We start from the raw sequence: 27,690 nt of genomic DNA, 5'->3' as shown, positions 1-27,690 counted from the left end.
GAGTGTCCGAACCACGTTTCACATCTAAGCAATAATGCAGGAGCAACGACCACGTCACTTCTCAATCTATTTCCTTCACTGGCACACCCCTCTGCAATGTGAATGATGCCGCCACACCCCTGGTGGAATGTGCCCTGATGCCTGGTGGCAGGTCTTTACCTGCTGTCCGATAACACTCTGCGATGCAGAGAGTTATCCACTGAGAGATGGTATGCTTGGACACAGCCAGACCCTTCCTGGACAGAGAGAAATCCACCAAGAGCTGGTTATTGCACCTAAATTCTCTTGTCCTAGCTGCATAAAATGTGTGTGCCCTCTTAGGGTCCAGCATGTGTAGGCTCTCCTCATCTACAGAAAGATGCAGAGGAAGATAAAACACTGGCAAATCAATGCTCGGGGACATGTGGAATTCAAAAACCACTCTAGGCAGAAATTTAGGACTCACCTTTAGCAAAGCTTTCTCCTTGAAGTGCAGCAATAGTGGCTTGCAAGATTGGGCCTGCAGGTCACTTACACTTCTTTCTGATGCGATTGCCACCACGAAAATCGTTTTCAGGGTAAGTAGCCTGAGAGGACATGAATGCATGATGTCAAATGGAGCTGCCATCAAAAATGCCAAAACCAAGTGTAGGTCCAGTCCGGAACCAAAAACCGAGTAGACCGAAACCTGTTTACAAGGCCTTTAAAGAATTGTCATTACCGGGAGCGTGAAGAAGGATCCTTGATCCGGAGATTTCTTGAACACAGACAAATGTGCCAAACAGCCCTTAGCTATGCCTATCTAAAGGCCTGCAGAGGACAGTGACAGAAGGAACTCCATCACTGTAGTGGTGGGACAAACGATAGGGTCTATCCTGCATTCCCTACACCGCATCTCAAATCTTCCCCATCTGCACACGTACAAAGATCTTGTAGAAGGTCTGCATGCAGCCAGTAGCACCTCAGGTACCTCTTCTGAGAAGTCTGTAGTCTATCTCATCCTCTCAAGGGCCATGCATGTTCGGTTGAGGGACTCTGGGTTTGGGTGGAGCATCTGTCCTTTCGACTGGGATAGGCGGTCTGGCTGTCGAGGCAACCGGAGAGGTGGTCAAGTCCAGGAGTTCTGAGTACCATGTTCTCCACACCCAATCCAGGGCGATCAAGATCATGATGGCTTGAAATCTCTGCAACCTCCGGAGAACCCACGGGATGACATGTATCGGAGGGCACTCATAGGGGAAGTCGAAAACCCACTCCACCAGGAGCACGTCCCCCAGTGCACCATTCGCTGGGAATTCCCTCGCACAAAACTGTCTGCACTTCGCATTGGACCTCATGGCAAACTGTCGAGGTACCCCAATGAGTGAAGATCTCGAGAACTTACTGACACAATTCCACTCATGTGAGTCTGTGCTCTGCCTCCTCAGAGCAATCACCAGCCTGTTCTCTGTTCCTGCTAGATGTACAGCAGCAGCGGAGATCCGGTTCCCCATCAACCAGGACCACATTTGCAGTGCATCGCTGCATAGGGGCAGAGACCGAACACCTCCCACCTCCCCATTGAGCCACTGTGTTGTCCGTAAGAATGGGGACGTGTTTCCCTTTGAGGGAGGGCGCAAAGGCCATCGGGGCCATCCTCCTTGCCTTCAACTCCAGCCTATTGATATGCCACCGGCATTCCGTTGGTGTCCACAGGCCCCTCACCTGCAGGTCCCCGCAGTGAAGGCCCAGGATGCATTCATGACCACCTGGGCTTGGGGCCATGGACGCCAAAAGGGTTCCACCATCATGTTCTCTCTACTGGCCCACTAAGAGAGGTCGCTGGTCACCGACCTCAACACCCTGAGAAATGTCCCTAATTGAATCAAAGTACTGGGACCATTGTTCCTTAAACAGGCACTGCAGAGATCGCATTTGCAGTCTGGCTTTGGGACCCCAGAATAATGCAGGAAGCCATGAGACCTAAGAGGCAGAGGAAGAAAGCCGGTGGTACAGTCGTGGCTCTGGAAAAGCTCAACCATTTTCTTGACACTGGTGACTTCTTTTTCGGGGGGAAAAAGCCTTTCCGAACCGTGTGTCCAGGACTGCTCCAATGAATTGGAGCTTATGCTATGGTGTGATGTGGGAGTTCTGGAAATTCAGGGAGAAGCCCAAACTGTGTAGCAGAGAGCAGGTTTCCTAGAGCTGAGCCGATACCTTCTCACGAGACCTTCCTCGGATCAGCTAGTCGTCCAGGTATGGAAATAACGTGAACACCAGATCTCTGGGTTGTTCCATCAGCTTGGTAAAAAACTAGGGCACAGAGGTTAAGCCAAAGGGGAGGACCTTGAATTGATAGCGAGTGTCCCCGATGATGAATCCCAGGAATAGTCTGTGCCTCCGAGGAATTGGCACATAAAAATAAGTGTCCTGAAGGTCCAATGACACCAAACAGTCCAGAAGGTGTAGAGCCTGGAGAGTTTCTCTCAACGTCCCCATCCTGAACTTGTCTTTCCTCAGGATGGTGACGTTCAAGGCCCATAGGTCCATGACGGAACAGAGTCCTCCCCCTTTCTTGGGGACCAGAAAATAACAGGAGTACTAGCCTGAGCCTCTTCTCTCGGGTGGCACCTCTTCCACGGCCTCCTTCAATAGCAAGGCTCTCAGTTCCTCCTGGAGCTCCTATTCCAGTTGTAGTTGAGGGTTGGGTGGTCTGTCTGGAGGTTTTCTTAAAAATGGCAGGCAGTACCCCCATTTGACGAACTGTATGGCCCAGGCGTCGTAGGTTACCTCCTTTCGCCTGTCCAGTTGCTCAGGAATTCTACCTCCAACCGGAGAAACATATGGGGAGAACCCAAAGCGGCTTATTGGGTGCCGCCTCCACAGTTTTCTGGCCCCTAGAGGCCCTGTCCGGGATGCTAGAAACGCCTCTGCCCTTGCCTGACTTGCAGGAGCTGTGCCCTCTTTCCAAACTGAATGTACCGCCTGTTGTCTCTACCCCTAGATGGGAAGCCGAAAGATTCATTGGCCTTCGGGCCAAACAGGTGCTCTCTGTCGAAACCTATGCCCAGAGGTTTTACCTGGACAATTGGTGAGAATCCTGAACTGTGATCTCCTTAACACAGTGGGTGTCCCCATTGCACAGCCTACACGTTCTGCAGTGTCCAGGCCCGACTGCACTGCTTGGCATGCCACCTCCTTGTCATCATAAATGATCCGCATGAAACCATCCCTCATTTCACCATCCGAGATGTGCTCCGCTGCTTCTGCCATTAGTCTCCACAGCACGTGAGACTACTTGGCGAATGCGCATGATGCATTGACAATCTTCATGGCCATGCTACCTGAGGCGGAGATCTTGGTCAGAGTGTCAATCTTCTTGGATTCCCTGCCTGTAGCCAGGTTAGAGGTGAATGTGACTGGCCTAGAACTTAAGTTAGCAGCTTGCACAACTAGGCCTTCTGGCGTGGGGTGAGAAGCCAAAAAAGGTAAATACCCCTCCTCCTGCCCTCCTTTAACCAATTTTTGTTGTAGGTTCTGTATCCACAGCTCGCATGCAGCAGGGCCTTGGCCACAATGTTCTAATGGGGTCTGAGATGGCTGCATTAAAAGGTAGTGCTCATTTCATTTGCAGTCACTTATCTAAGATGTCTGTTAGATCATAGACAGACAGGGCTTTTGCTGGTGTGCCTAGACCCAAGGCCTCTACCACCGACTCCACAGGCCTTCTGTACTGTGCATGAGGGTCACCATAAGGGGCCGCCTGTGCAGATCCAGATCAGGAAACCTGTCCAACTCACTTGCATCATGTAGCCCTTCGGCTAGAGCAAGCAAATCTGCTTGGTCAGCGAAAAAAATCATCTCTCCCGTCACCACCCCACCCATGGGCTCAAAGCCATAAGACACTTAGCCCCCTTCATCATAAATCAACCGCTTTGAATCGAAGAACGTCCATTGGGATTTGGAGACCAAGGAACGTTTGACTGTCGATGTCAATGGCATCGTTCTCACTAGGCCTATCTGCGCCAGTACCTATGGGCCCTTCGGCACTAAGGGCGGCTTTGCGGTCATCATGCTTGAGCACAGGGGAGTAGGACCAGACCTGGCAACCTTGGCGCCGGAACTTCCGGGCGCAACTGGTGCCGTATTGACCTGCATCGTCAAGACAGGAGACGTACCTGCTTCAGCCATTTTTAAACATCTCAAGCATGTGCTCATTGAATGCCTCAAACTCACCCTTTTGGTGGGCATGGGTCGGGCAGATCTTACCGCAAGGTCTGCCTGCGTCGATCCCATCTTTTTGTCTTATGGGAGGACAAGAAAAATGAATGGCTTTGGGTGCGTCAATGCTTCTTTGCTTTCTCATATCGCCTGTCCTCCTTTTTGGGTGTGGGGCCTTCAGTCTCTTGTCCCAACAGTAGAATCAGTCAGGGACTTTGACAGAGGCTGCCCAAGCCCTAATTTAGCCGATTGTTCCTAGATTTCAGGTTCATTTTTTGACAGGAGCCGCACTCTTCAATATTGTGATTTTTACAGAGACACAACATGCAGATGCCATGCGGGTCGGTGATCGACATCTTAGAGTTGCAGTCCTAGCAACACTTGAATTCTGAAGCCTTAGAGGCCGACATACCAATGAAAGTCGGTTGAAAGTTCTCTCACGTGAAACATTCCGAATACCAGCATGCTGAGCATGCAGGGAAAAAAAGGAACCGAGATACGGGGGCGTAGTGACGTAGTATATATGCAGCCGACGAGTGGCAAGAGGAGTCGGCTGTCGATATCGAGTCATACTCGGCCCCCACTCCAAAAAGTTTCCTAGTAGCTGATGCTGGCAAGATATCCATCTGATGAGGAATCTGTGGGAGAATACAATCCATTGAAATACATATTTGATCACCAGTCGAGTTTGTATCTAGTTTGGACTGATCAACTTTAATTGTTTTTGGTTTGTAGCTTAACTCCAATTGTACCTTGTAGGATGTTGGATTTTGCCTTCATAGTTTGTATTGCCTTTTATTGACTAAAGGACCTTACCTCGCATTGCTTGTGGTGATATCTGACCCCCTTGCCGAACTCACCATTCAAAAACTCAATCATCAGGGCACTTTGTTCACATCATTGTGGCTGCAAAACAGACAACTGGTCACTGTGATATTTATTTACTTTATTAATTTATACATTTATAACACACCTTAAAACAGTGTTTTACAGTAAGATAAAGAAAGTAGGCAACAAAGCAAGGGGGAGAATTGCCCCGGCTAGGAGCATTTTGCTTACTACTTTGAGAAGTTGGGAGTAGAAGTTCATTTTAGGGAGTAACCTATCCCTAAAATTGTAGGTGATCTTTCTAATACCACACACAGAAGAATGTGGGAGCTCAAGTACCTGATGGCTTCTGACTATGGATTTTATGCATCACTATAGCTAACTTTGCACCCAAAACTAGCAGGGCAATTTCATCAACAAAGTCAGAAGCCAGGCCTACAGTGCCACATCTCCTCAACAGCTGTTGCACAGGGCCCCTAATGAGTGAGGGGTCAGGACACCAACAATGGAAATCTTGGGCATCTAAGCTCAAATGGTTGGCACCCATAACTGAGATGATCACGGATATCGCGCTCTTCCAAAATGGATACCGTATTTTCTATTTGCCATAGTGTATGCAAGCCAGGAAGAAATTGTGACGCTTGAGGCATACTGAGGTAACCTTAGAGGCATTGTGAGCATATTTTGTAGTGTCACAATATTTCCCAGCCAGGAATCCGTAGCAGCTGTATTGGAATTGCTACTAGAAAGTGGCTGCAAAATACACTTTAGACTCTGAGCCTCATTACAAGTTTGGCCTTATTCTTGCGTATTTACCGCCAGTATACTATATTACTGTTGCCCCGTGTTTCAATCGTTCCCTTGGTACTCTCTCTCCCAAGACAGATCCTGGCGTTCTCTCACAATAGATGGTTCTTGGTCCTTAACCCACTTAATGTTTCGCTCCCATTCCACCTGCTTTGGGCCTGTTTTTTCTCGCCCTGTCTTGGGGGGGGGTCCTCGATAGCCTTACCCCACCTTGGGATGTGGTTCTGGTGGCTCTCGTCTCGCATTGGGCTCTGGTGGCTCTCGCTTGCCTTCGGCTCTGCGTGAGCTACTCTCTTGTGGTCCAATGATGATTGGGTCTTTATTCTTCACCTTGCCAGGGGGGTGGGCCTTTTCCTCGCTCTCTTCGGAGATGTGAACTGTGCCTGAAAAGGGTCAGAAACCATATCAGGATTTTTTAATTCTTGGTTCCGGGATTGTCAGTCCTCTAAAAGGGGGTGAGAGGTGACCCGCGGTGGGATCATGGTTGTCCTGTCCCCTAGGGGTTGTTAAGCTTAGCAGGCATATCTCCCTAGTCCTAAAGAAGAGACGAATTCCCTGGATTCGCCTTAGAAAGAAAAATGGAATACTGTCCCTGCTTTCCATCTGTGTTTTTAAACCTAGCGTTTCAATATGTTTTTTAAAATAACAAGAGTAATTTTAGGAAATTACTGTGGCCCTCTTTTAAGACTGTGTCGAACCTTAAAATCATATTACATTCAACAGTTGTGAACAGCATTTGTTTTCTTAAAATGAAACTCTGCTAGAAATGTGGTCTGTTTCAAACTGTTATGTGTTCCTTGCTTCCAGGATTGATCAATTTCAGAGATTTCATGTATACTATTCCTTCTGCCACTCGAGTTTAAAATGCTCTTTTGGTGTTTTCGCTTTGAGAATTAACTGTCCTACAGGTTTTTCTTTAACAATCATTTCACTCTGCACCATCTGATGAAGAGGTCTATGGGACTTCGAACACTAATGCATTGTTCCATCTCTGGATATCGCTTTCAGATAGTCCAATGAAAAGTATCAAAACCTGCAATCTGCGTTTTGAGAGATTAAAAAAGGAATTTGTCTTCAATAAGTGTGTAGTTGTAGTCCGTACTTTATTTTAATTGAGAATTCCTTTCTATAAATAGTTGTATGTTCATCTTTGAGACTCCCTTTTAAGATGAGTAACACATTTGCAGAACTACTCTTTGAGGATTGTTCTGCAGGTTCCTTTGGTTTTAGCACCCCAACAGAGAAGTGTAAGTTGGTATCAAGGTGTGCAGGCACCTTCATAGCATTACTCCCCATTTTATTTTCTTAGGACTATTAGCCTCGTTTTAGAGATTTAAATGGGACGGTATACAGCTCACACAGAGCTCTGAAGAGAACGGTTTACAATTGTGAGGAGGAAATGTGGGAGGTTTCTACCACACATTGTCGTTCCTGCTCCCCCACCCATGAGATCCATTAACTGAAATAACCAACATTTCTGATGCTTGTGGATCTGCTTAGAATCACATGCTGTGCTTATAGTCCGAAATCTAGTGGAAATCGCAGAGAATTGCATCTTCCTTTCGAAGATCGAAAGGGGACGTCGACATGGGCGTGACTGTAACACTATCCCCAACGTGACGTGTAGTGTACCCAAAATCCCTCACTCATCGAGGGCCCTCAGATTGTTTTTTTCCACCAACCTAGTTGGTCACCTATGCGGTGCTCGCAAGAGTTATATATTGCGAACTTTGTCACCACAACCTACGTCCGTCTAGTCTCCCGACAAATCTTCTCGATGACTGCTTCGTGTGATTCCTGCCGCCACCGACAACTACAACTGCTTTTGACGTGTTTCAACCGCGTGGTCTCGGACCTCCAGCCAGGCCCTTACAGTAGGGAGAGTGGGGCCCTGGGGTTATTCCTCCCTGCGAAAGTATTTCCTTCACCCCTCTTTCTCTTCTAGGTCCGCCTGCCGCTACCCTCTGCTATGGAGAGGACGGCATTTAAATGTTGCCTGCCGTGTAACGGCAAGTTTCTTTGGAAGGACACCCATCGCCGATGCAATCAGTGTCTTCCTTGCGACCACGACTAGCGCTCATGCAAGGCCTGTAAACTCTTCTGACCGAAAACGGTAAGACAGGGGGACTAAACGGTGGATGGCCTACGCCATGCAGGCTGAAAGCCTTTCCCCCATTTGTGGTGCCGCTTCGGACGACGAGGAGTCCGGCAGCAGACATGGCTCCGAATTGGAAGCCATCGACAACTCAGCTGAGCCCGTGGGCTCCCAAATACTGTCCCCGACAGACAGGCCACCAGCACTCTTATGGGGGAATCCCACCCGGCGACAAAGGCACCCACGCACCACGTGTACACAAGCACACAACTCCTAAGGCCTCTTCGACGAAGTAGTCGAAGAAATGCACAACAGCCACAGGGCTGCCAAAAATTTTGCTGACACCTTCCGAACCTCGCGGTTCGGCGCCCTACACACAACCGCTTTCACGCATTGCGATCCACCTGGAACGGGCGGTAACCCTAAAAAACACACTGTCGTCGATACACCGTCCAAGGCCTTGGTGAAGTCATCAACCGCCTGTCAGGCGCATCGTGACCTTCAATACAACTGGCGAAAATTCGCAAAAGCCTTGCTGCTATCATTTCGGCAGACACAGAGCATAAGGGCACCCCCTATCGTCAAGAGGACTATTCTGAGGCCCCTCAGCCTCTCTCTAATGCATTATTGGGAAAATATCCCCCTCATGGACAGCCTTTTGATCCTCCAGACCCTTTTGCCTCTTCTCTATGGACTAGGGAGAGGTTTGAGCAATACATAGATAAAATGGCCCAGTTCATTGACTTTTCAGACCAGGACATTACACCCAAAACACCCAGGGAAGAGGACTCCTGCCCCATTCCTTACAAATTACCAATCTCTCCACAGGGACACCAGAAATATATCTTGGATGTTCCAGAGGACCCAACACAAGAAGAATCTTATGAAGACCTTAATCCTTTTGCACAAGACCTGGCTGATCAGGACCCAGACTCGGATCAGGCGGAGGAGCATGGCCCTTGGCTAACACCAACACATACCTCTGACCCGGACGTCTTCTGCCTAAGGCCCCCTTCTTGCCCTTCACAGAGGGATTTGCCACATATTGATGACCAGATGTTGTTTAACGCCATTTTAGAAAGAGCAGCCGATCATTTCCAAATTGCAACGCATGAAGCAGCTCCAGACTCAGACTTAGTGGAGGATATCCTCAAGGGAGAGGGCTCCGACTAGTCAAGCCATCCCCTTACTAAACTTTATAAAGAGGTGCCTGGCATCTTCCTTGCTGTCCCCGTCTCCCACACGGACGATCAACCCCTGGATTGAGAAATTATTCCACCTATCATCTTCCGACCCACTCATACATAAGGGTTCATGCTACACCGGATTCCTTGGTGGTTACTGCCATTCGGAAGATGGCAGGGGTTCCACTGTCCTCGGTGGAAGCCCCTCCGGACAAAGACTGTGAAAAGTTTTATGCCCTGGGTAAATGGGTCACCACCTCTGCGGCCTACTCCACAAGGGTCGCAAATAACACCACTCTCCTGGCAAGTTACATCGATGTCCAATGAGGCCTCCTTCAGGATGGTCTTCAAAATGTCCCAGAGCCCCGCTATCACGCCTGCTGGCAGTCGTGGCTGAAGGCAGACAAGTAACCCATAACATACTGAAGAACACTCTGGAAGCACCCTAGCCAAGGGGACCTTGCATAAGACACGCCTGGTTAAAAGAAACTCTGGCTTTAAACCCAAAACTCAGGCCTTTCTGATCCACAAGCCAGTGGAGGACTACAACCTTTTTGGGAAGGCGGTTGATGATACCCTAGAGACGGCAAGGAAAAACCACAAAACTCTAAAATCGCTTAGCCAGATCACGGCTAAACCCTTCCACCAGCGCGGCGGCTTAAACTCATGTCGGTCCTTTCGTGGCCATTCTTTCTCCCACCCTCCCCAAGGACAATACGGCTCGGGGAATGCCCCCTTGTTATCTGGCCAGGGTTCCTCTAGTAACCTCCAATATCAACAAACAGGCCCTCGTAGGGGCAAGGGTTGAGGCAGGAACGTTACTCCTAGAGGTTCCACGGCCGCCACCTCAAAGTGACTCGCCGGTTCAGGTCCCCTCCCATGCTTCCCCGTTCAGGGGTCGTTTGTCATCATTCATCATTCATCCACGCCTGGGAGGGGATCACTTCAGATCAGTGGTTACTAAAGACCGTTGTCCACAGGTACTGTATTGAGTTTCTCTGACCACCTCAATACCACCCACTGAGAAGCAGACGCCAAAAAGGATCTCACCATGCGCCCTGTTCTAGACTTGCGCCTGGCGAATAAGTATGTCAAACCTCAAAAGTTCAGGATGACAACACTGCAGGAGGTAATGATTACATGGCCACATAGGACATAAAAGATGCATACTTTCATATTTCAATGTTGCCAGCGCACAGAAAGTACCTCCAGTTCATGATGGAGGACGCCCACTATCAGTTCAAGGTTCTCCCCTTCAGCATTGCCTCAGCATCAACGGTAGTCACAATGGTACTAGTGGTAGTAGCTGCCCACCTGCGCAGGAAGTCCATCCCAGTCTATCCTTACCTCGACGACTGGCTCATAACAGGGGATTCGTACGGAACATGCCAGACAAATACCCAGAAGACGGTAGACCTCCTCTTCAACATAGGTTTTTCTATCAACAAAAAGAAATCCAGTCTAAACCCCAGCCAGGTCAGACAGTTTCTGGGGGCTCTAATTCGGACAAAAGACAGCCTTGTCATTCCCTCCAACAAGAAGGTTGAAAACCTGCTGTTCCAGATCCCTCACTATGTACCAGTCACCAGGTGACCATACGCAAATCCATGCGACTGTTGGGAATGATGGCTTCCTGCGTCTATTTCTCACGCTAGTCTGCGCATGCGCCCAATACAAGAGTGGCTCTTGAGCTAATGGTGACAGGCCAGCGGGACGATCTAGTGGTTGTCTCGGCAGCCCTCGTTCAGTCTTTGCAGTGGTGGTCAAGGGAAAACCTTCTGCAGGGAAAATCCTTTACCACCCCTGCAGTAGAAGCCACTCTCACCACAGACACATTTCTGACATCGGTGGGGGCTCACCTCCTCCAACAGACTGTGCACGGCGTGTGGTCTCCAGCAGTAACATCCAAACAAATCAACCTGTTGGAACTGCTAGCAATGTTCAAGGCCCTGAAGGCCTTCCAGACAGACCTCTAGGGGAAAACAGTCCTAGTCACGGACAGTTCTATGGCCATGTACTACTTAAACAAACAAGGGGGCACGCACTATCGAGGGCTGCCGCTGGAAGTGGGCCCTCAAACACAACATGTTCCTCCTTTCACAACATGTTCCAGGGGAACTCAATCTTCTGGCAGACGTACTCAGCAGAGATTTCCTCCTTCCCATAGAGCACGAGTGGCAGCTAAAGGAGGACATTGTACTCAACGTCTTTGCAGAATGGGGCTTCCCAGAGATTGACTTATTCGCCACTCTGGAGAATGCCCAATGCCCAGATTACACCTCCAGGTTCCCTCAGAACCGCTCCAAGGGGAACGGTCTTTGGATAACATGGTCCGGGAAATTTGTCTAGCTTTTCCCCCCGATTCCCCTGCTCAACAGAATAGTGTACAAGATGCACCAAGAACCAGTCACGATGATCCTGGTGGCCCCGATGTGGGACGGCAACCTTGGTTCTCCCATCTCATGGCAATGTCAGTCTCCACCTCCCAGGAAGCTGCCATACCTGTACAACATGCTGTCTCAAGACCGGCGGTAAACACTACATCCATGCCCTCAAACTCTCAACTTAGCAGCCTGGCTTCTGAGATCATAGAGTTCGGGCACCTCCAGCTCCCTCAAAGATGCATGGACATACTCGGAGAGGGGAAACCTACCACCAGGCATTGCTACTCCAGCAAATGGAAGCGCTTTGTCGTCTGGTGTCCTATCCTAATCCTATTGAATGCTCACCTAAAGCTATCGTAATTTACCGAACTCATGTACATACATTACACCATTTATAAGATTTCGTCAGAAATGCTATTTACAGCTAATGCACTCTCATCTTCTATGTAGCCAAAATCTGACTAAATAGAAAAAGACATGAGTTGGAGGAACACTACTTGGAGAGAATGCATAAACTGGGGAGATGTGTGAAATGGACAGAACACTCACAAGGAAGAATGAAGGTAGAGCTGGTTAGAGAAGGCCACACTTTTTCAAAATCTGCAAGGAGCTGGCCATTCCTGCTGCAGTCTCCAACTCTCCTGTTCCATCCCAAGCCCTTTGCACAGCTCTGGCAGTTCATTTCACCACTAAAACTCAGGACATCCTGTCCACTCTCTCCTCTTCCTCTACCTCATCTTCCTCTCCCTCTACCATTCCTGGTATCTCTCTGGTCGTATCGCCTCTTCCTTTCTCCTCCTTCTCCATGTACACTTCCAATCTATGAAAGTCTCGTCAAAGCAGGTGCTTCCATGCTCCTCCAGAACCATTAAAGAACACATTGATACCCTTGCTCCAGCTTTGGCTGATTTCTGCAATCATTGTTTTGCCACTGGAACTTCGCCCTTAAGCACTCCCTTGTGCACCCCTCCTTAAGAAGCCCTCTGTTGATCCTTCCTCTCTGGGAAACTATCACCCAATCTCCATCACTCCTTTCCTGGGAAAACTCCTGGACAAGCTAGCTATCTCCCAGCTCAATCTACATACTGAATATGTTGGTTATCTTCATGACCACCAGTCTGGCTTCAGAGCAGTCAGAAGCACAGAAACTGCTCTCCTGAACACCTGTGAAGACTTGCTCTCTAATCTAAATTCTAGCCTTCTATCCTCATTCTCCTTGATCTATCCTCTACTTTCAACACGGTCAACCACGCCATCCTGCTCAGTTGTCTCTTAACAACCTGGGTATCTCTGGTCAGGCCCTAGCCTGGTTGACGACCTTTCTCTCAGATTGACCCTCCCAGGCCCAACTTGGGTCTTTCCTCTCTTCTATCCCTCTCTCTACATGTGGTGTTCCCCAGGGGTCTAACCTCTCTTCCTAGCTCCTTAGCCACTACCTGGCACCTCTAGCCCACCGTATCTCTACCTTCTGTTCTAACTTTCAGTGTTATGCAGGTGACACCCAGCTCTCCTTCAGTCTCCCCTCAACCGCTTCTGCTCCTGATCTCATACCTGTCTGCCCGCAATTCAGTTATGGGGTGCCTCCAACAATCTCTGCCTTAATGCCAGTAAGGCTGAGATCGTCCTCATTGGGACACCGGCTCCCGCCTTCCCTCTCTCACTCTGGCCGGCCACCATGGGCCCTCTACCTGCACCTTCCTGTGAGGCTAAGAACCTTGGTGTCCTCTTAGATTCCACCCTCTCCCCTCACATCTTTGACGTCTCTAAAAAGTCACACCATCAGCTGCACCTCCTCAGAGGTATTCCTCCGTTTTCTCACTTTCCCCTAGAAACTCCCTGTGTTCAGAGCCCTGGTCCTCTCTAAGCTGGGCTACTGCAACAGCCTCTTTCTAAATCTGCCTGCATCTACTATTGGCCCTTTACCACTAATCCAGAACAGGACTGCAAGACTTGTCCTTGGCCTCAAGGCCAGGGATCGTATCTCTCCAGCTCTGAAATCTCTCCATTGGCTCGCTGTGGCTGCAAGGATCAAGTTGAAGACCCTCTGTATCGTATCGTACACAAGGCTTTCTGGGGCCGGGCACCACACTACATCCAACTTTCTCTTCCTAAGCATCTTCGTTTTTGAGCCCTCTGCTCATCCACCTCCAACTCTCTCTGAGGGTTAGACGCTTCTCCAGGCAGAGAGTGGGGTGTAAATCTCTGTCCTCGGCTGGGGCCACCCCCCTGGAACATCCTCCCTGCCTCTCAAATTTGAGCAGGACCACCTAAAGTACCAGAAGCTACTCAAGACCTTCCTTTTCGCTTCCGCTTTCTCTCTCTCCCTTGCTGATGTCCCTGTCTGCTGCACATACTGGTTACCAGGCCACCCTCTGAACTTAAGTGGACCATTCCTGCATGAACAGTTGGCCTTGCACTGCATCCAGGCCTCCCAACCACTTAGGGACTGTAGCTGCAATCCTACAGTCCCCTGACGCTCTGCACTTATGAGCAACCTCCCTGGCAGTAGTACTTAGGAGTTCCTTTGCACTCTTCCTGATAACCCCCCCCATCCCCCCGCCGGCCGACATCCCCCCCCCCCCCCTCACTTGCATGATCTGAATGACACAAGGCCGTGTAAATCGCTGTTTGTCCTCCTTCTGTCTTCCCTTCCTGGTCTTGTTGTGCCTAGAAACACTTGTGTACAGGCACGGTATAAATGACATATCATATATGATGCTGGTTGTCGTGTAGTGGATCAAGCCATATGTGAACTGCTGGAGCATTATGCTAGAACGCACTGAGGGGTACACACACCAGGCCTCTCTCCCTATCCCATAGGCCCCTTTCCTCCATACCATCTACCCCAGTCTTACGTCCAGAAAACTTTCCCGCTGCTCTGCTAACCCGACTTTTACACAACTTTATCTGATTGCCTCTGATGGTCTCACTCTCCACATGGGTCTACTTCTTTGCTCTTGCTTCAATTCCCCCTCTGCCTTCAGCATACTGGCCTCTTGCTATGCTGTTTGGTAGACCGTTGCTCATCTTTGACTAAAGCGAAAGTAAGAGATGCACACCCATGGGCAAGTAATGTCCCAGGGTTTGAGTCCTGGATCTTTCTCAATCTACTGTACCACCTTGGGACCTCGGCTCCCTTACCACCTAAAATATCCAAAGTTTGTCCATCCCAGCATTCAAAAACTCAAAATCTACACCAGCAATGCCATATACGCCAACACTTTCACCAACTTTTCCCCAGGTAGACATCCCCTTACCCAAAGAACGCCAGCTCCTATACAGACTCGCCTCCTGCTGTGACCAAGTAGTTTCTGGCAAAATGGCCAGTCCATAAGTTTGACTCCCTACCCAGCAGGCATGCCAGTCTGACATGCTACAGAGACCTGATGAGACCCAGCCTTCCATGCCATGCCGTGGCAAAACACCTGCAGAACACCTAAAGGAGAGCACTGGATTAACACTCCATTGCACCCTGTTCAGCTAGCTTTCAGCAAGGTCATACTGTAGCATAGACGGGGGGCCGACTGAGAAGCCCAGCCCAACAGTGCAGCACATGCAAAGGAGGGATGCCGACGGGAAACCAGAGCGGGAGCATGAGACTAGGATCAGGGAAAGGGTAGATCGTGTCCATTGCCTTGCCAGTCAGGATTCCCATCGAGTGGGGTGACCTACGTTTGGCCATTTGGAATTTTTGGACATAATCATATGTTGTGATCTTTTATTTTGTAATGTCACGGTGCACCAAACATGTGAAATCAGGCAGTCAAGGCAGTGCAGCACACACTGTACCCATAAACAAGCACGGGCTCAGCCAATCTCTTGAGATAAAGCTGTCAATCGATGTGCCCCCATCCCTGATACTGGTGAGGGTCCACTACAGAGGCACTACTTACACTTGGCTGACACGCCTCCAGCAACATCTAGTGTGCAGTGCTGTTGGCCAACAGAATTCTGCTATTCCTGCTGGGACGATTGTGTGTTGACGCAGACTCACTCTTACGGTAGCACAGCCTTGAGCAGACCCAATATTTTGATGCCCATCTGGCACCATGGGCTGATCGGAAGACAGTCTGCTGTGGAGCGCAGAAAGCAGCTGACTACGATGTGACTTTGAGTGCCCAAGTCCAGCCTGCATCCAGCGCACTGATTTATTTTGTGCCACTGCGGTGCGACATATGGAACTTGACCCTGTGTAAACAAGCAGCCAACTGCCTTCATTGTAAGGATCCACGTTGGAGCTGAAAGAGGCACAGCCAGTGTAACTGTCAGGATACACACCAGAACCCTGGCGCGGATGTACAAGAGCCGGATTAGCTGTCATCGCATGGCCGTCAGCAAGTGTTAAGTGTTGTTTGCGGCCCGTGCACAGGAATTGTACACCAAAGATGTCTCATTCCTAAAAAATGAAGGATGTAATACCATATCAGGAGGATTATTTGTTTTGTATGTTCTCGATGCAGGAGTCTCTTTAGGAGTGTCCTCCCCATTGCTCATTTTGAGAGAGCATTAACCCCAAAAAGGGGGGGATAGGGCCGATGAGCAGAGAAATCCCAAACATGGAATCTCTGCCAAATGAAAACTATAGCAGACCTCTCTCAAAACCAACATAAACCTGGCCTAACAGGCACATGTCCACCTAGCCCTATGCCACATTGCCTCCTGCCCCCACCATGGGTGGGTCAAGGTACCCAAGCTAATTTCTGAAATAATCAGTCCCAAGAGTATTCCAACAAAATGTGGGGGAAAATGGTAACAGGAGACTGAGTAAGACTACAATTCCAAAACCGTTCAAACTAACTTAGATGGGGTATTACCGGTTCATAGTCATAATGTCGAAAAAATAATACCGAAATACAAAAATGTCGAAAAAAAAATGTCGAAGACAAAAATGTCGAAATTATATATATATAATAGAAAATGTCAAATAGTCGAAACAAAAATGTCGAAAAAAAAGTCGAACGATAATACTAACAGAGCGAAGTGAGGTGATACTAATCGTCCATTTTATTGGGGGGGGTTACCCCCCCCAACCCCCCGTTACCTCTACGCCGAAACTCTCCCACCACCCTCTCCACCACCAAACATAACAGTTTGCCAATCTGAAAATAAAGTACATTATGACTAACGAATACCACATAGAATCAAGGGTCATAGGGGTTAAACCAATGTGTGACACCCACGAGTAAAGAACCTTGCCTAAACACCAAAGGGACAGATGACGGTTGTGGACAACTGTCATTAGCTGACAGAACCAGAGTCAGAGCGAACTGAAGTATATTCGATTCGACTACGTCAGGCAAACAATAAGGTAATATAAAAAAAAATTATGTGACACGATATTTAAATTGTAAAATATATTATTAGTAGTGTATGGAAAAGATAGTAAATCGTTTTTTTCTGTTACTTTAGATTGAACATGACAGAAAGGGTTGAGTACATAGCCTCACAAAAAGGCGGAAAACAGCTGATATGGAACGGATACATTTATAATAAAGAATTGGAGAAAAATGACCGCTCGCACTGGAAGTGCATCGAATATGGGCGGTCAAAATGTGCCGCGCGTGTTATAGTTGCCAGTGCCAATACGAAAATAAAGGGGGAACACAATCATCTACCGGACAAAACAAAAATAGAAATAAAACAGACTCTCCAAGAGCTCAAAAGAAAGGCAACAGAAAACCCCGGTCAAGCAAGCGGTTTGGTCATATCGACGGTATGTGACACGTTACCCACACACATATCTGCACAGATGCCTAGCGAAAAAGATATGCAACGCACAGTAAATCGCACAAAGCAGCAAAAAGAAAATCTACCACCGGCACCTACAACGTACAATGAAATAGACATACCAGAAGTGTTTGCAGTGACAGCTAAAGGAGAAAAGTTCCACCATTCCACAGTTGATATACGAGACGAAAAAATGTTGATATTTTCTACTGAAACCAATTTAAAGCATCTGAGTGAAAGTGCCCAGTGGCAAGGTGATGCAACTTTCAAAGCCTGCCCAAACCCCTTCCAACAATTATATTCGATACATGGAACAATAAATAATAAACTGATTCCACTTGTTTATGTTTTAATGCCCAAAAAAAATGAGGAAACCTACAGAATCATGTTAAACAAAATCAAGGACACTGTACCCAATTCTAAACCAAAAAACATAATCATGGATTTTGAATTAGCGCAGATTAAGGCATTTTCTTCAATTTACCCTGATTCTAACATACAAGGCTGCTTCTTTCATTTTACTCAGTCGATATGGAAAAAACTACAAAAAATTGGACTAAGTAGCAAATACACAGAGGACAGCATATTTCAACATCACGTAAAAAAATATTCGGATTGGCATTTGTGAAAGAAAATCAGGTTATAAATTTCTATGAACATTTGATTGACACTGACTATTTTAAAAATCATGAAGAAGAAAATAAAGACCTGTTAGATTACATGGAAAATACATGGATTGGACAACTAACAAGAAATGGAACCAGAAGAAGACCAAAATACACTATAAATTTGTGGAATTGTTACAAGGCAACCTTGGAAGGGCGACCTAGGACGAACAATGCACTTGAGGGATGGCACAGCCGTATTAACAAAACGTTCAACACAAGTAATCCCAATTTGTGGCATTTTTTGAAGGAATTAAATCATGAACAATCACATCAGGAGTTTCGAATCTCTCAAGCAATTTCACTAGCAAACACAGAGTTAAAAAAGAAAAAATACAGAGACTATGAACAACGCCTAGAGCAAATAGTACGAAATTTTAATGAAAATGACAAAGACAATTACCTTGATTCAATAGCTTACAATTTAAAATGTTAAAAATACTCACGTTTTTGCGAAATATCCACTGCACCATGAGAATTCCAGGGAAAACCTGTAAAAATCACCACGAAGCAACATCCAAGGAACCCAAAATGCAAAAAGTAACACAATGAAAAACACCATCCAACGATAAATCCACGATTGCGATCCAAAAGAATGAAATCCAGGAAAGTAAAATATAAACGCCCCAAGAAAGTCCTTGCTAAAAAATCCACGATCCAGCGAAAACATCCAACGAATCCAGGAAAAAAAATATAAACGTCCCAAGAAAATCCTTGCAAAAAAATCCACGATCCGACCGAAACATCCATCGAATCCAGAAAGTAAAATATAAACGTCCCAAGAAAGTCCTTGCGAAAAAATCCTCGATCCAAGCAGAACATCCATCGAATCCAGAAAAAAAAACCACATTGCAGCCATTTGAAGGGGTAAAAAAAAATCGAAGATCCAAAAAAAAATCCACAGGAACGCAGGGAGACCCGAACACGATGAAACCGCGGCGAGAATGAACTTTAAAAATGGCGCCTACGTATACGTAGCGCAACGCAACCTCACGTAGCATGCTATTACCATATGTAAACAAATGGACAATCTCTCATTTGTAAAACAATAGCGCCATCTATTGATGAAAAAATATACTAAATGTTTAACGTTACAGTTTGCAATTGTTAATTATTTATTTAAAATTGCAGTTTACATTAAATATATATTTATTTAACTACTATTTTATTTAAAATATTACATAGTACATGTTATTTAATTGCTATTTTTATTCAAGATTTTTAATGCTATTACTATTAAAGAAAACTAAATAAAAGATGTTTAGAAATAATAATAAATAATAATAAAACACATTTAAACACTTACCTTGTATTAACTTCAATTCGAAAAATCGAAAAAAAATCGAAAAAAATTCGACATTTTTGTAATTCGACATTTTTGTTTTCGAATAAATAATTTCGACATTTTGTCTTTCGAAATTATTGCATTCGAAATAATGACTGGATACCGTATTACCTACTGTCCTTTGGTTTATATTGCGAATACAATTTTGCTATGAGTAGACATGGGGCCGAAGGGGGTTGAATTCAAATGAAAGCTCATATTTGTAAAAAGTGACTTCCCTTCATTCTGATGTCTTCACTTGTTTGTATTTTCATGTGTTTCTTGAACTGGTGCTGATGTAAGAGGTGACTGGTGTAGTTATCTAGTGTATAGGCGCGTTATAAATGCCATATCGTATCTCATGCAGCGGCCACTTGTGTGGACTGCATCACATTTTCCAAACATCTCCTAATTGCAATGCACAGCATTAAAGGTTCCCACTGTTCACCAATTTGATATGTCTGATACAAATATGTCAAAATACTTGTCGTTCTCCTAAATATATATTAAGTGAATGCAAAAGCAGATAGTAAAAAGCCCAAGTCAGCTGTCGTACAACCTTGTCATTTTTTTACATACTGAGGCCTCACCAGTAGAAAACACTGCCTGGCCACTGTTGTTTTTTTAGTTAGTCTAAATTACCACTCTGAACATTAATTGACTGGGTACATTACCTGCTTGGCCCAAAATTCCTAACTGATGGTCCTGGTTTCTCTCTTAGCCGTCTGTATGATCTGTGCTGTCTTGTTCCCTGTTTGGGGCAGGCATCCTACCCAGCCCCAAAATTGACATCTCTTCTCTTTACCTACAGATACCGAGCAGCTCTGCTACTTTCAGTGGTTCTGTATGTGTAAGCACCTTATATTCTAGCACTGGCAGTGATGGAGGGGGCCTCTATTCCTTGCTGATATTGGGAATCTTGTTAGCAGTCGGTGTTCTCCAGTTCAATAGTTGGGCAACCCCCATCAGCAGTTAGGGAGTTTCCTGTTAATCTTTGCACTAGTTTCTATAGTTTGATTCTTGATCAATTATCCATCGACTATTTTTCCTTTAAAATGTTCATGAACAGTCCATGTGGTCTGGTACTTGCTATGTTGCATTATCATTCGGGTCATGTCTTGTTGCGGTCATACCCTCCTAGCAAGCCATCGGATGGTAATTTTGATACCCGCATTCATTGTTTTTCTTTCTTACAGGTTCTTTAATGTCTGTGAATCCTGGAGTTGCTCGATGGATTAAGGAACTCTTCTGTTACAACGAACGGGTTGTCCTTACTGGTGGCTGGAAGCATGGCTTTTTCTCACTGACCGCTGTAGGAGCTACGAATGTTGGGTCTATTCGGATATACTTTGACAGGGTATGTTCATTAAAAATCTGCTTGTGATAAAAAAGAAATAGCGTCCAGAGGCAGGGAAACTGCTCTTCTGAACACCCATGAAGAACTGCTTGCATCCCTGTATTCCACCTCACTTGCTGTCCTCATCCTTCTTGATCTCTCCTCTGCATTTGACACAGTCAACCACTCCATCCTCCTACAAAGGCTCTGTGACACGCTTGGTACCTCGGAGCGGGCACTGGACTGGCCGACCTCCTTCCAAGTCATCCTGGGTACCTTCTCCTCTCCTTCCTTCTCCACCTGCGGTGTTCCCCAGGGCTTTATTCTCTCACCTTGGCTCTTTAATATCTACTTTACTCAGCTGGCACTCCTCATCTCCTCCCCCTCCCGCAGCTTCCAGTGTTATGCTGACGACACACACCTTACATCATCCCTCACTGCCTTTCTCCCATCCAGGTCTAGTGCACTTCCACTGATCTCTGCCTCAGTGCCAGCAAAATGGAGATCCTTCCGATTGGGACCCCTGCACCCGACTTCTTCCCTTCCCCCGACTTCTTGCCTTCACTCTGGCCTTCTTCCATGGGCTCTCCCTCTGCTCCCTTTTCTGAAGCCAGAAAACTCAGTCATCTTTGACTCTCTCTCTCCTTACTCCCTCACACTAAGGACATTGCCAAGAAGTCCCTCTTTCAGCTCTTCCTTCTCATAGGAATTCTACCTTTTCTCACCTTCCCCCAGAAGCTCAATGTTACCTGAGCCCTGTTTCTCTCAAGCAGTGGCGTCGCCAGGAATCAAATTTAGGAGGGGCACAGAGGGGGCCAAAGACAAAAATAGGGGGGGGGGCACAGACAAAAGTAAGGGGAGAACATGGTCACTGCTCGTTTTAGGTAGGGGGGGCAGGGTTTCACAGGGGGGGCACCGGCCCCCCCAGGACTCCCCCTAGCTACGCCACTGCTCTCAAGGCTTGACTATTGCAATAGCCTCCTCCTAAATCTACCTTCTTCCACTCTGCGACCCCTCGAGCTAATCCAGAATAGGGCAGCAAGACTTATCCTTGCCCTCAAGCCCAGGGACTGCATCTCTCCTGCTCTAAAAAGTCTTCACTGACTCCTGGTTTCTTCACAGATTAAATTATAATCTCTCTGTATCATCCACAAGGCTGTCTGTGGGCAGGGGACCACACTACCTGCAACTCTTAATAAATATTCCCCCTCTAGGCATCCGTACTCCTCTGGCACCAACTCCCTGTGTGTAAAGTGTTTTGTTAAACAGAGGGCAGGAGGTCGATCGCTTTCCTCAGCTGGTTCCCTTCTTTGGAACAGCCTCCCCTCCCTCTTTGTCTTGATGAGGACTTTCTTAAATTCCAAAAGATCCTCAAGACCTTCCTATTTACTTCCTCCTTCCCTCTGCTAATCTCACAGTTGCCTGTTTGGTGTTCAGGGCCCTTATGCATCCTCTGGGACCTGACCCCCACGCCGGATCACCCCAGCTTCTGTCTATCCTCAGCACTTGCCTCGGCACACCCTCCACCCTTGGAGGCTCACACTTACCTTGCATTGCATTTCACCTGTTGCTCACATATGAGCCCCCCAGCACCTATCCGATTCCCTCTCCCTTCTGCGCTTGCACGTTCTGAACACTCACATGGATTCACATGCTCATGAATAATCCCCGTCATCAGGCCGAGAATCCTTGGTAAAAGAAAAAACAGTTTCACTTACCAACTGTCTTTCTCCTCTAAACCAATCACTAATCTCTGGGTCATACTGCCCCCAGCCAATGACCGCCCTCTCACCAAGCCCCTCCTCTGGCAACATTCTTCAGATTTTTACCGCACGTCCAAGTAAGTGTTGGGAGTCCTCGTGTTTCGCTCTTAGAACTTTTCTGTGTTTTGGCGCTTTTGTGCTAGGAAATTCCTATTTTTGTTCGATAGAGCCTGTGTGCTCTTTCGTCTCTTCTTCCAGCAAACGGGGATCCGTTTGTTGGCGTCTTTCAGCGCCCCTCAAGGGTAGAATCATCAAGTGTTTTTTCTTCAAAGATTCCAGAAGACCATCAGGCCTACACCGCACGTCGGACCATGTCGGAGGAGGATGAGGACGGGGGTTCCCTCTTCAAGCTTTGCACAAGCTGAGGTTTGAGGAATGTATTCGTGGAGGACAAGCATTCCCAGTACCTTTATTGTCGCCACCCGGCGCGCAAGGAGGAGGATTGCGAGATCTGTCGTGGCTTTACCAAACGCACCATCAAGGATCGGTACACAGATTGGCGGCGTGGCTCAGTGCCACGGCTTCTACCCCATGTGGTTCACAGGGGCATGCCTCACCCTGATCCAGCCAGTCAGAGCAAGCTTCGAAGTCCTTTGAGGGTGATCCATCGATGGGGGCCTAAGACCAGGCCAAGCACTGCGAGTCAGTTTGCGCCGGGGTTGCCGCGCAAGCTGTTCCCGTGACGAGCAGGGTGTGCTCATCTTCATCGGCCTCCATCTCCAGCTATCGCTCCAGTTCTGCGTCAAAGCGGAAGTCAGCTACCCCTGGGAAGCTGTGGGAGAAACCGGAGAAGGCCAAGCCGCAGGGTAAGGTGTCCGACCTGCCTTTGAAGGCCCAGGTGATCCAGGCTAAATTGTCCTTAACTATCAAGTTTTGTGGTGGCCGCCCTTTCGAAGGCGAAAGGGGCTGACCCAGCCCAGGGTGCCTCGATGACGGCCAGAGTGGCTCTTTCTCCCAGGCGGGATGCTTCGGCCAAACCAGTGGAAAAGACCCCTGGGAAGAGGATGCCGCCACTAAGCCCAAGACAACCCCTCAGGACGCAAAGAAGGGGAGCAGTTAAAGTGCACCACAGCACAGATATTTCTTCTTCCGATGAAGAGGACATGGTTTCTGTCCACACGATCCCAGAGAACGTTGGGGACGATGGAAACGTCAAGGAGGAGGAAGTCGCCGAAGGGGGTGGCGATGACGGCGAGAACACCGACCGAGACAACGACGTAGGCGCTGGGCTCAGCAAGCCTGCTTCCCGACACCTCCCAGAGATTTGTCAGGACATTCTTTTGACTCTCCACATGCTTGTTTCGGAGATACAGAAGAGGATGCCGTCGGCACCATCGGCGCCAGCCCCGGCCCCGTTGACACCGGGCCCACCACCACTGAAGAAAAGGAAGCCGCATCCTATGCCAACCGCACCAGTTGGCACACGTGCCCCCCCCTCGCCATAGGGATACAGGGACGGACACAGCGACGACGGACATCGACGGCGACATCTCTCCGCCTCAGTGCTTCCCACCCAGACGAAGTGGGTTCATTCCGCGCCATGGTCGTCCACGCATGGCATGAACTCTTCCAGCTCACTCCAGAGGAGACGAAGAAGGAGGGATTCCTCTATCAATTGCGGGAGGCGAAAAGAAAAACCATTCTGGTGGTGCTTCTCGTGGAAGACATCTGGGATGAGGGCCTGGCGCTGCTGAAAAACCCTGCCTCAGCCCCAGCAAAAAGTGACCGGCTCGAGAAGAAATACCGGGTGGCAGAGTTTGCACCTAAGTGTCTGCGGGCACAGCCATCACCAGACTCAGTGGTCCTGTCGGCTGCGCGGAAGAAGTCGTCCAACTCGTCAGCCTCCATTCCCCCGGACAGCAAAGGGAAGAAGTTGGACGCCGTGGGTAGGAAGGTCATCTACTCAGCGGCTACGACGATCAAAGCTTTAACTATCCAGGCCAGGTATGACCAGGAGTTATGGTACAAGATGGCCCTGATACTGGAATTCCTCCCTGAGGACAAACGGGTCGAGGTGCTGGAGATCCTCCAGGAGGGGCGAGGTGGCGTCTGACCGCACCATCACTGTGGCCCTGGACATTGCAGACATGGGGTTCCGGCAAATGGGGGAACAGGGTCTGCCTCAGTCGTTGTGGCTGGTTGAAGGCCACCAACCTTAGGCAGGAAGTTTAGATGAGGGTCCTGGACATGCCGTTCGACGGGGACAATCTCTTTGTAAAGGCCATCGAGGAATTACTGCAGGCCATCAAGACCGACACCGAGACGGCCTGTGCCCTGGGCATGCTGCAACAGCACCATCCGTCCTTTTCGTTCCTCAGGATGGAAGTCGGGCAGATCATCGAAAGTTTTTGGCAGAGGATCCTCCTCGTACCGCCAACCCCTCCCGTTGCATGGCCCAGGAGGCTTACAGGGGTCGTTCCAAGGTCTTCGGAGATGGCCGCCATCGTCAAGGCTCCCAAGGCGGCACACAGGCCTCCCAGCAAGATTGAACCAGGCAAGGCGTCAGGGCCCCCAGCCCTGCGGGAGGCCGGCTGGCGAACTTCGTCAGCATGTGGGAAAACATCTCCACCGATCGACTGGTGCTGGACGCTCTTGCCCACAGACACACTTTGGAGTTAGAGTAAGTGTCTGCGGATACCACTAGTGGCTCGGCAGGAACAACACATCCCTCAGCTGCGGCTGGAGATTCGGGCCATGTTAAAAAAAAAAGGGGGCAATGGAGCTGGTCCCAAAGCGACTCTGTGGCTTCGGAGTTTACTCCGGATACTTCTTAGTAAAAAAAGGGGGGCTGGAGGCCCATTCTGGATCTATGACGACTCAACAAGTACATCAAGTCCCAAAAATTCCAGATGGTCACGTTGCAGCACGTGTTCGGCCAACTGGAGGAGGGAGACTTCTTGTCGTCGCTGGATCTAGAGGACACTACTTCCACGTCCCCATTCACAAAAAAACATTGCAAGTTCCTATGCTTCATCGTACAGGGAAGCACTGCCAGTTCAAGGCCCTTCCCGTCAGACTGAAGTCGGTGCCCAGAGTCTTTACAAAGTGCCTGGCACCAGTGGCGGCCCATCTGCGCCTGCAAGGGATATATGTGTACCCATACCTCGACGACTGGCTCATCCGTGCCAAGTCAAGGGAGATCGCCATCGATCAGACGGAGAGGCTGCTGACGGATCTGGGATTCTCCATAAACGAAGTCCTGCTTGATTCCATCGCAAGACGCTCTGTTCCTGGGGTCCAGGCTCAACGCGATCTCCTGCCTGGCGGCTCCCTCCCTCCGGAAGGAAGGATAGCGTTCATTCTGGGCAAGGTGCGACGGCTGTTGGCACTGAAGATCGACCCAGTGAGTGAGGACCATGAAGTCGATGCACGGCATGATGTTGTGTATCTACTTGATCAGACTCTGCAGGTTGCGGATGCAACCTCTTCCAGAGTTCCTGGATGCTTATTTGATCCAGGTGTCCGCAAGCTTCCCAGACAAGATTGTCCTCGATGAGGAGTTCAGTCGAGCGATAAGGTGGTGGGGTGTGCGCTCCAACATCGATTTCCAGAGTCCTCCTTACCAGGAAACGGTCACCATGGACGTTTCCCTGGAGGCCTGGGAGCACACACCGGACGTCTCCACGTCAGAGGCCTGTGGCTACCGGAGAAGAGGGATCTCCACATCGGATCTCCACATCAATGTCCTTGAGCTGCGGGCAGTGTTCTGGGCCCTCAAGTCGTTCCTTCCGTCCCTCAAGAGCAAGGTGGTGAATTTCTTCAAGGACAATATCACCACGATGTTCTACATCAGGAGGCAGGGGGGGCACCAGGTCCCCAGCGCTCTGCAGAGAGGACCAGTAATTGTGGCACTGAGTTGTCACCCAGGGGATGTTCCTCATCCCTTTTCACCTGCCGGGAGTCGAGAACACCATCGCCGACTCCCTCAGCAGGGAACTACGCTCTTGCCATGAGTGGGAGCTTCGTCAGGATCAAGTGGACAGTCTCTTCCTCAAGTGCGGCAGACCCCAGATCGACCTGTTTGCGACAGCGACAAACTCCAAATGCCAGAGATTGGGGACACGTTCTCCTTCCAGTGGGAAGGCCTGTTCCTGTACGCATTTCCTCTGTTGCCCCTCCTGCTGCGAGTCATCAATCAACTCAAACGGTGCCGGTGCAAGATGATCTTCGCCGCCCTGGCGTGGTCGAGGCAGATTTGGTACCCGGACCTTCTCAGCCTGTCTGTCACCACCAGTCAAGCTGCCAGTGGTTGCAGATCTGCTCACCAGAGAAGGAGGCTCAATCCTACATCTTGACCCAGGATCGCTGAACCTGAAGGCTTGGCTCCTGGGCCCTTAGAGTTCAGTGGGTACGAGCTTCCAGCAGACTGCAGGGAAGTCCTTGCCAGGGCCAGATCGTCGTCCACTCTTAAGTGCTATGGGCACAAGTGGAAGCGCTTTGCAACGTGGTGCCAGATGCAGAAGATCAACCCTCTGAGGGTCACTGCCTCGCAAGTCCTTCCATACTTATTGTCCTTGGCCAAGGCAGGGCTGACGCATGCCTCCATCAAGGTGCATTTGGCGGCCATCTCCCGCTGCACCAGGTCTCGGGGGCGGTCTTTGCTTTGGTCACACCATCTGGTCAAGGAGTTCCTTAAAGGACTTTTGCCAATCGTTCCCGCCGGGAAGGCGTCCACCCCAGTGTGGGAACTCAATGTGGTTCTGACAAGGCTCATGGTGGCCCCTTTCGAGCCTATGCATCAAGCCCCCCTTAAGTACCTTTCGTGGAAGACCGCTTTCCTCGTGGCCCTCAACCTCTGCCAGGAGAGTAGGTGAGATCCAGTCCCTGCCTTGCAAGCAGCCTTATCTGACTTTCCTTGATACGAGGGTGGTGCTGCAGTCGCACCCCTCCTTCATGCCGAAGATCCCGTCAGAATTCCATATCAACAAACCTTTGGTGTTGCCGGTGTTTTTTCTGACGCCTTCATCACTGGTTGAAAGGACTTTGCACTCACTGGGTGTGGCACGTGCGCTGAAGTTCTATGTGGCTCTTGGTCCAGTGAACGATGGGAAGGCCTTGTACAAGGCTTCCAGCTCCAGGTGGCGCTCCGGCTGCATCACTCATTGTCACTGGTTGGCTAACCCACTGCTGCCTGGCCATCCGAGAGCCCATTCTACCAGAGCGATCGATGCAACGACGACGTTCCTGTCTGGTGTGCCCCTGCTGGACATCTGCAGGGCTGCTACGTGGAGCTCTACGCACACCTTCACAAGATTCTACTGCGTTGACAGGGATTCCAGAGAGGAGTACAGGGTCAGCCAAGCAGTGCTGCGCAACCTGTTCGCTTGAAGATGAGCCCGGTCCGGAGGTAAGAGGAATTACTTCCGTTGAGCCTTGCCACCTCCTGTGGTTGTATATG

General features: G+C 48.9%; 1 protein-coding gene across 6 annotated transcripts in view; it reads left to right on the top strand.

Annotated features, from left to right (window-relative positions):
- Window positions 1-27,690, top strand: part of PISD (phosphatidylserine decarboxylase) — a 502,520-nt gene that overhangs the window by 469,438 nt on the left and 5,392 nt on the right. For all 6 annotated transcript variants that reach the window (XM_069619816.1, XM_069619818.1, XM_069619821.1 and 3 more), the window contains one exon: window positions 20,390-20,550. In XM_069619816.1, the coding sequence (XP_069475917.1) occupies window positions 20,390-20,550 (161 nt within the window). The remainder of the gene's footprint in view (window positions 1-20,389; window positions 20,551-27,690) is intronic.

Source organism: Ambystoma mexicanum, chromosome 10 (assembly GCF_040938575.1).
Source record: "Ambystoma mexicanum isolate Mex_15411 chromosome 10, UKY_AmexF1_1, whole genome shotgun sequence".
Lineage (NCBI taxonomy): Eukaryota > Metazoa > Chordata > Amphibia > Caudata > Ambystomatidae > Ambystoma > Ambystoma mexicanum.
Note: the sequence above shows the minus strand (reverse complement) of the source record. Positions and strands in the feature narration are given on the sequence as shown.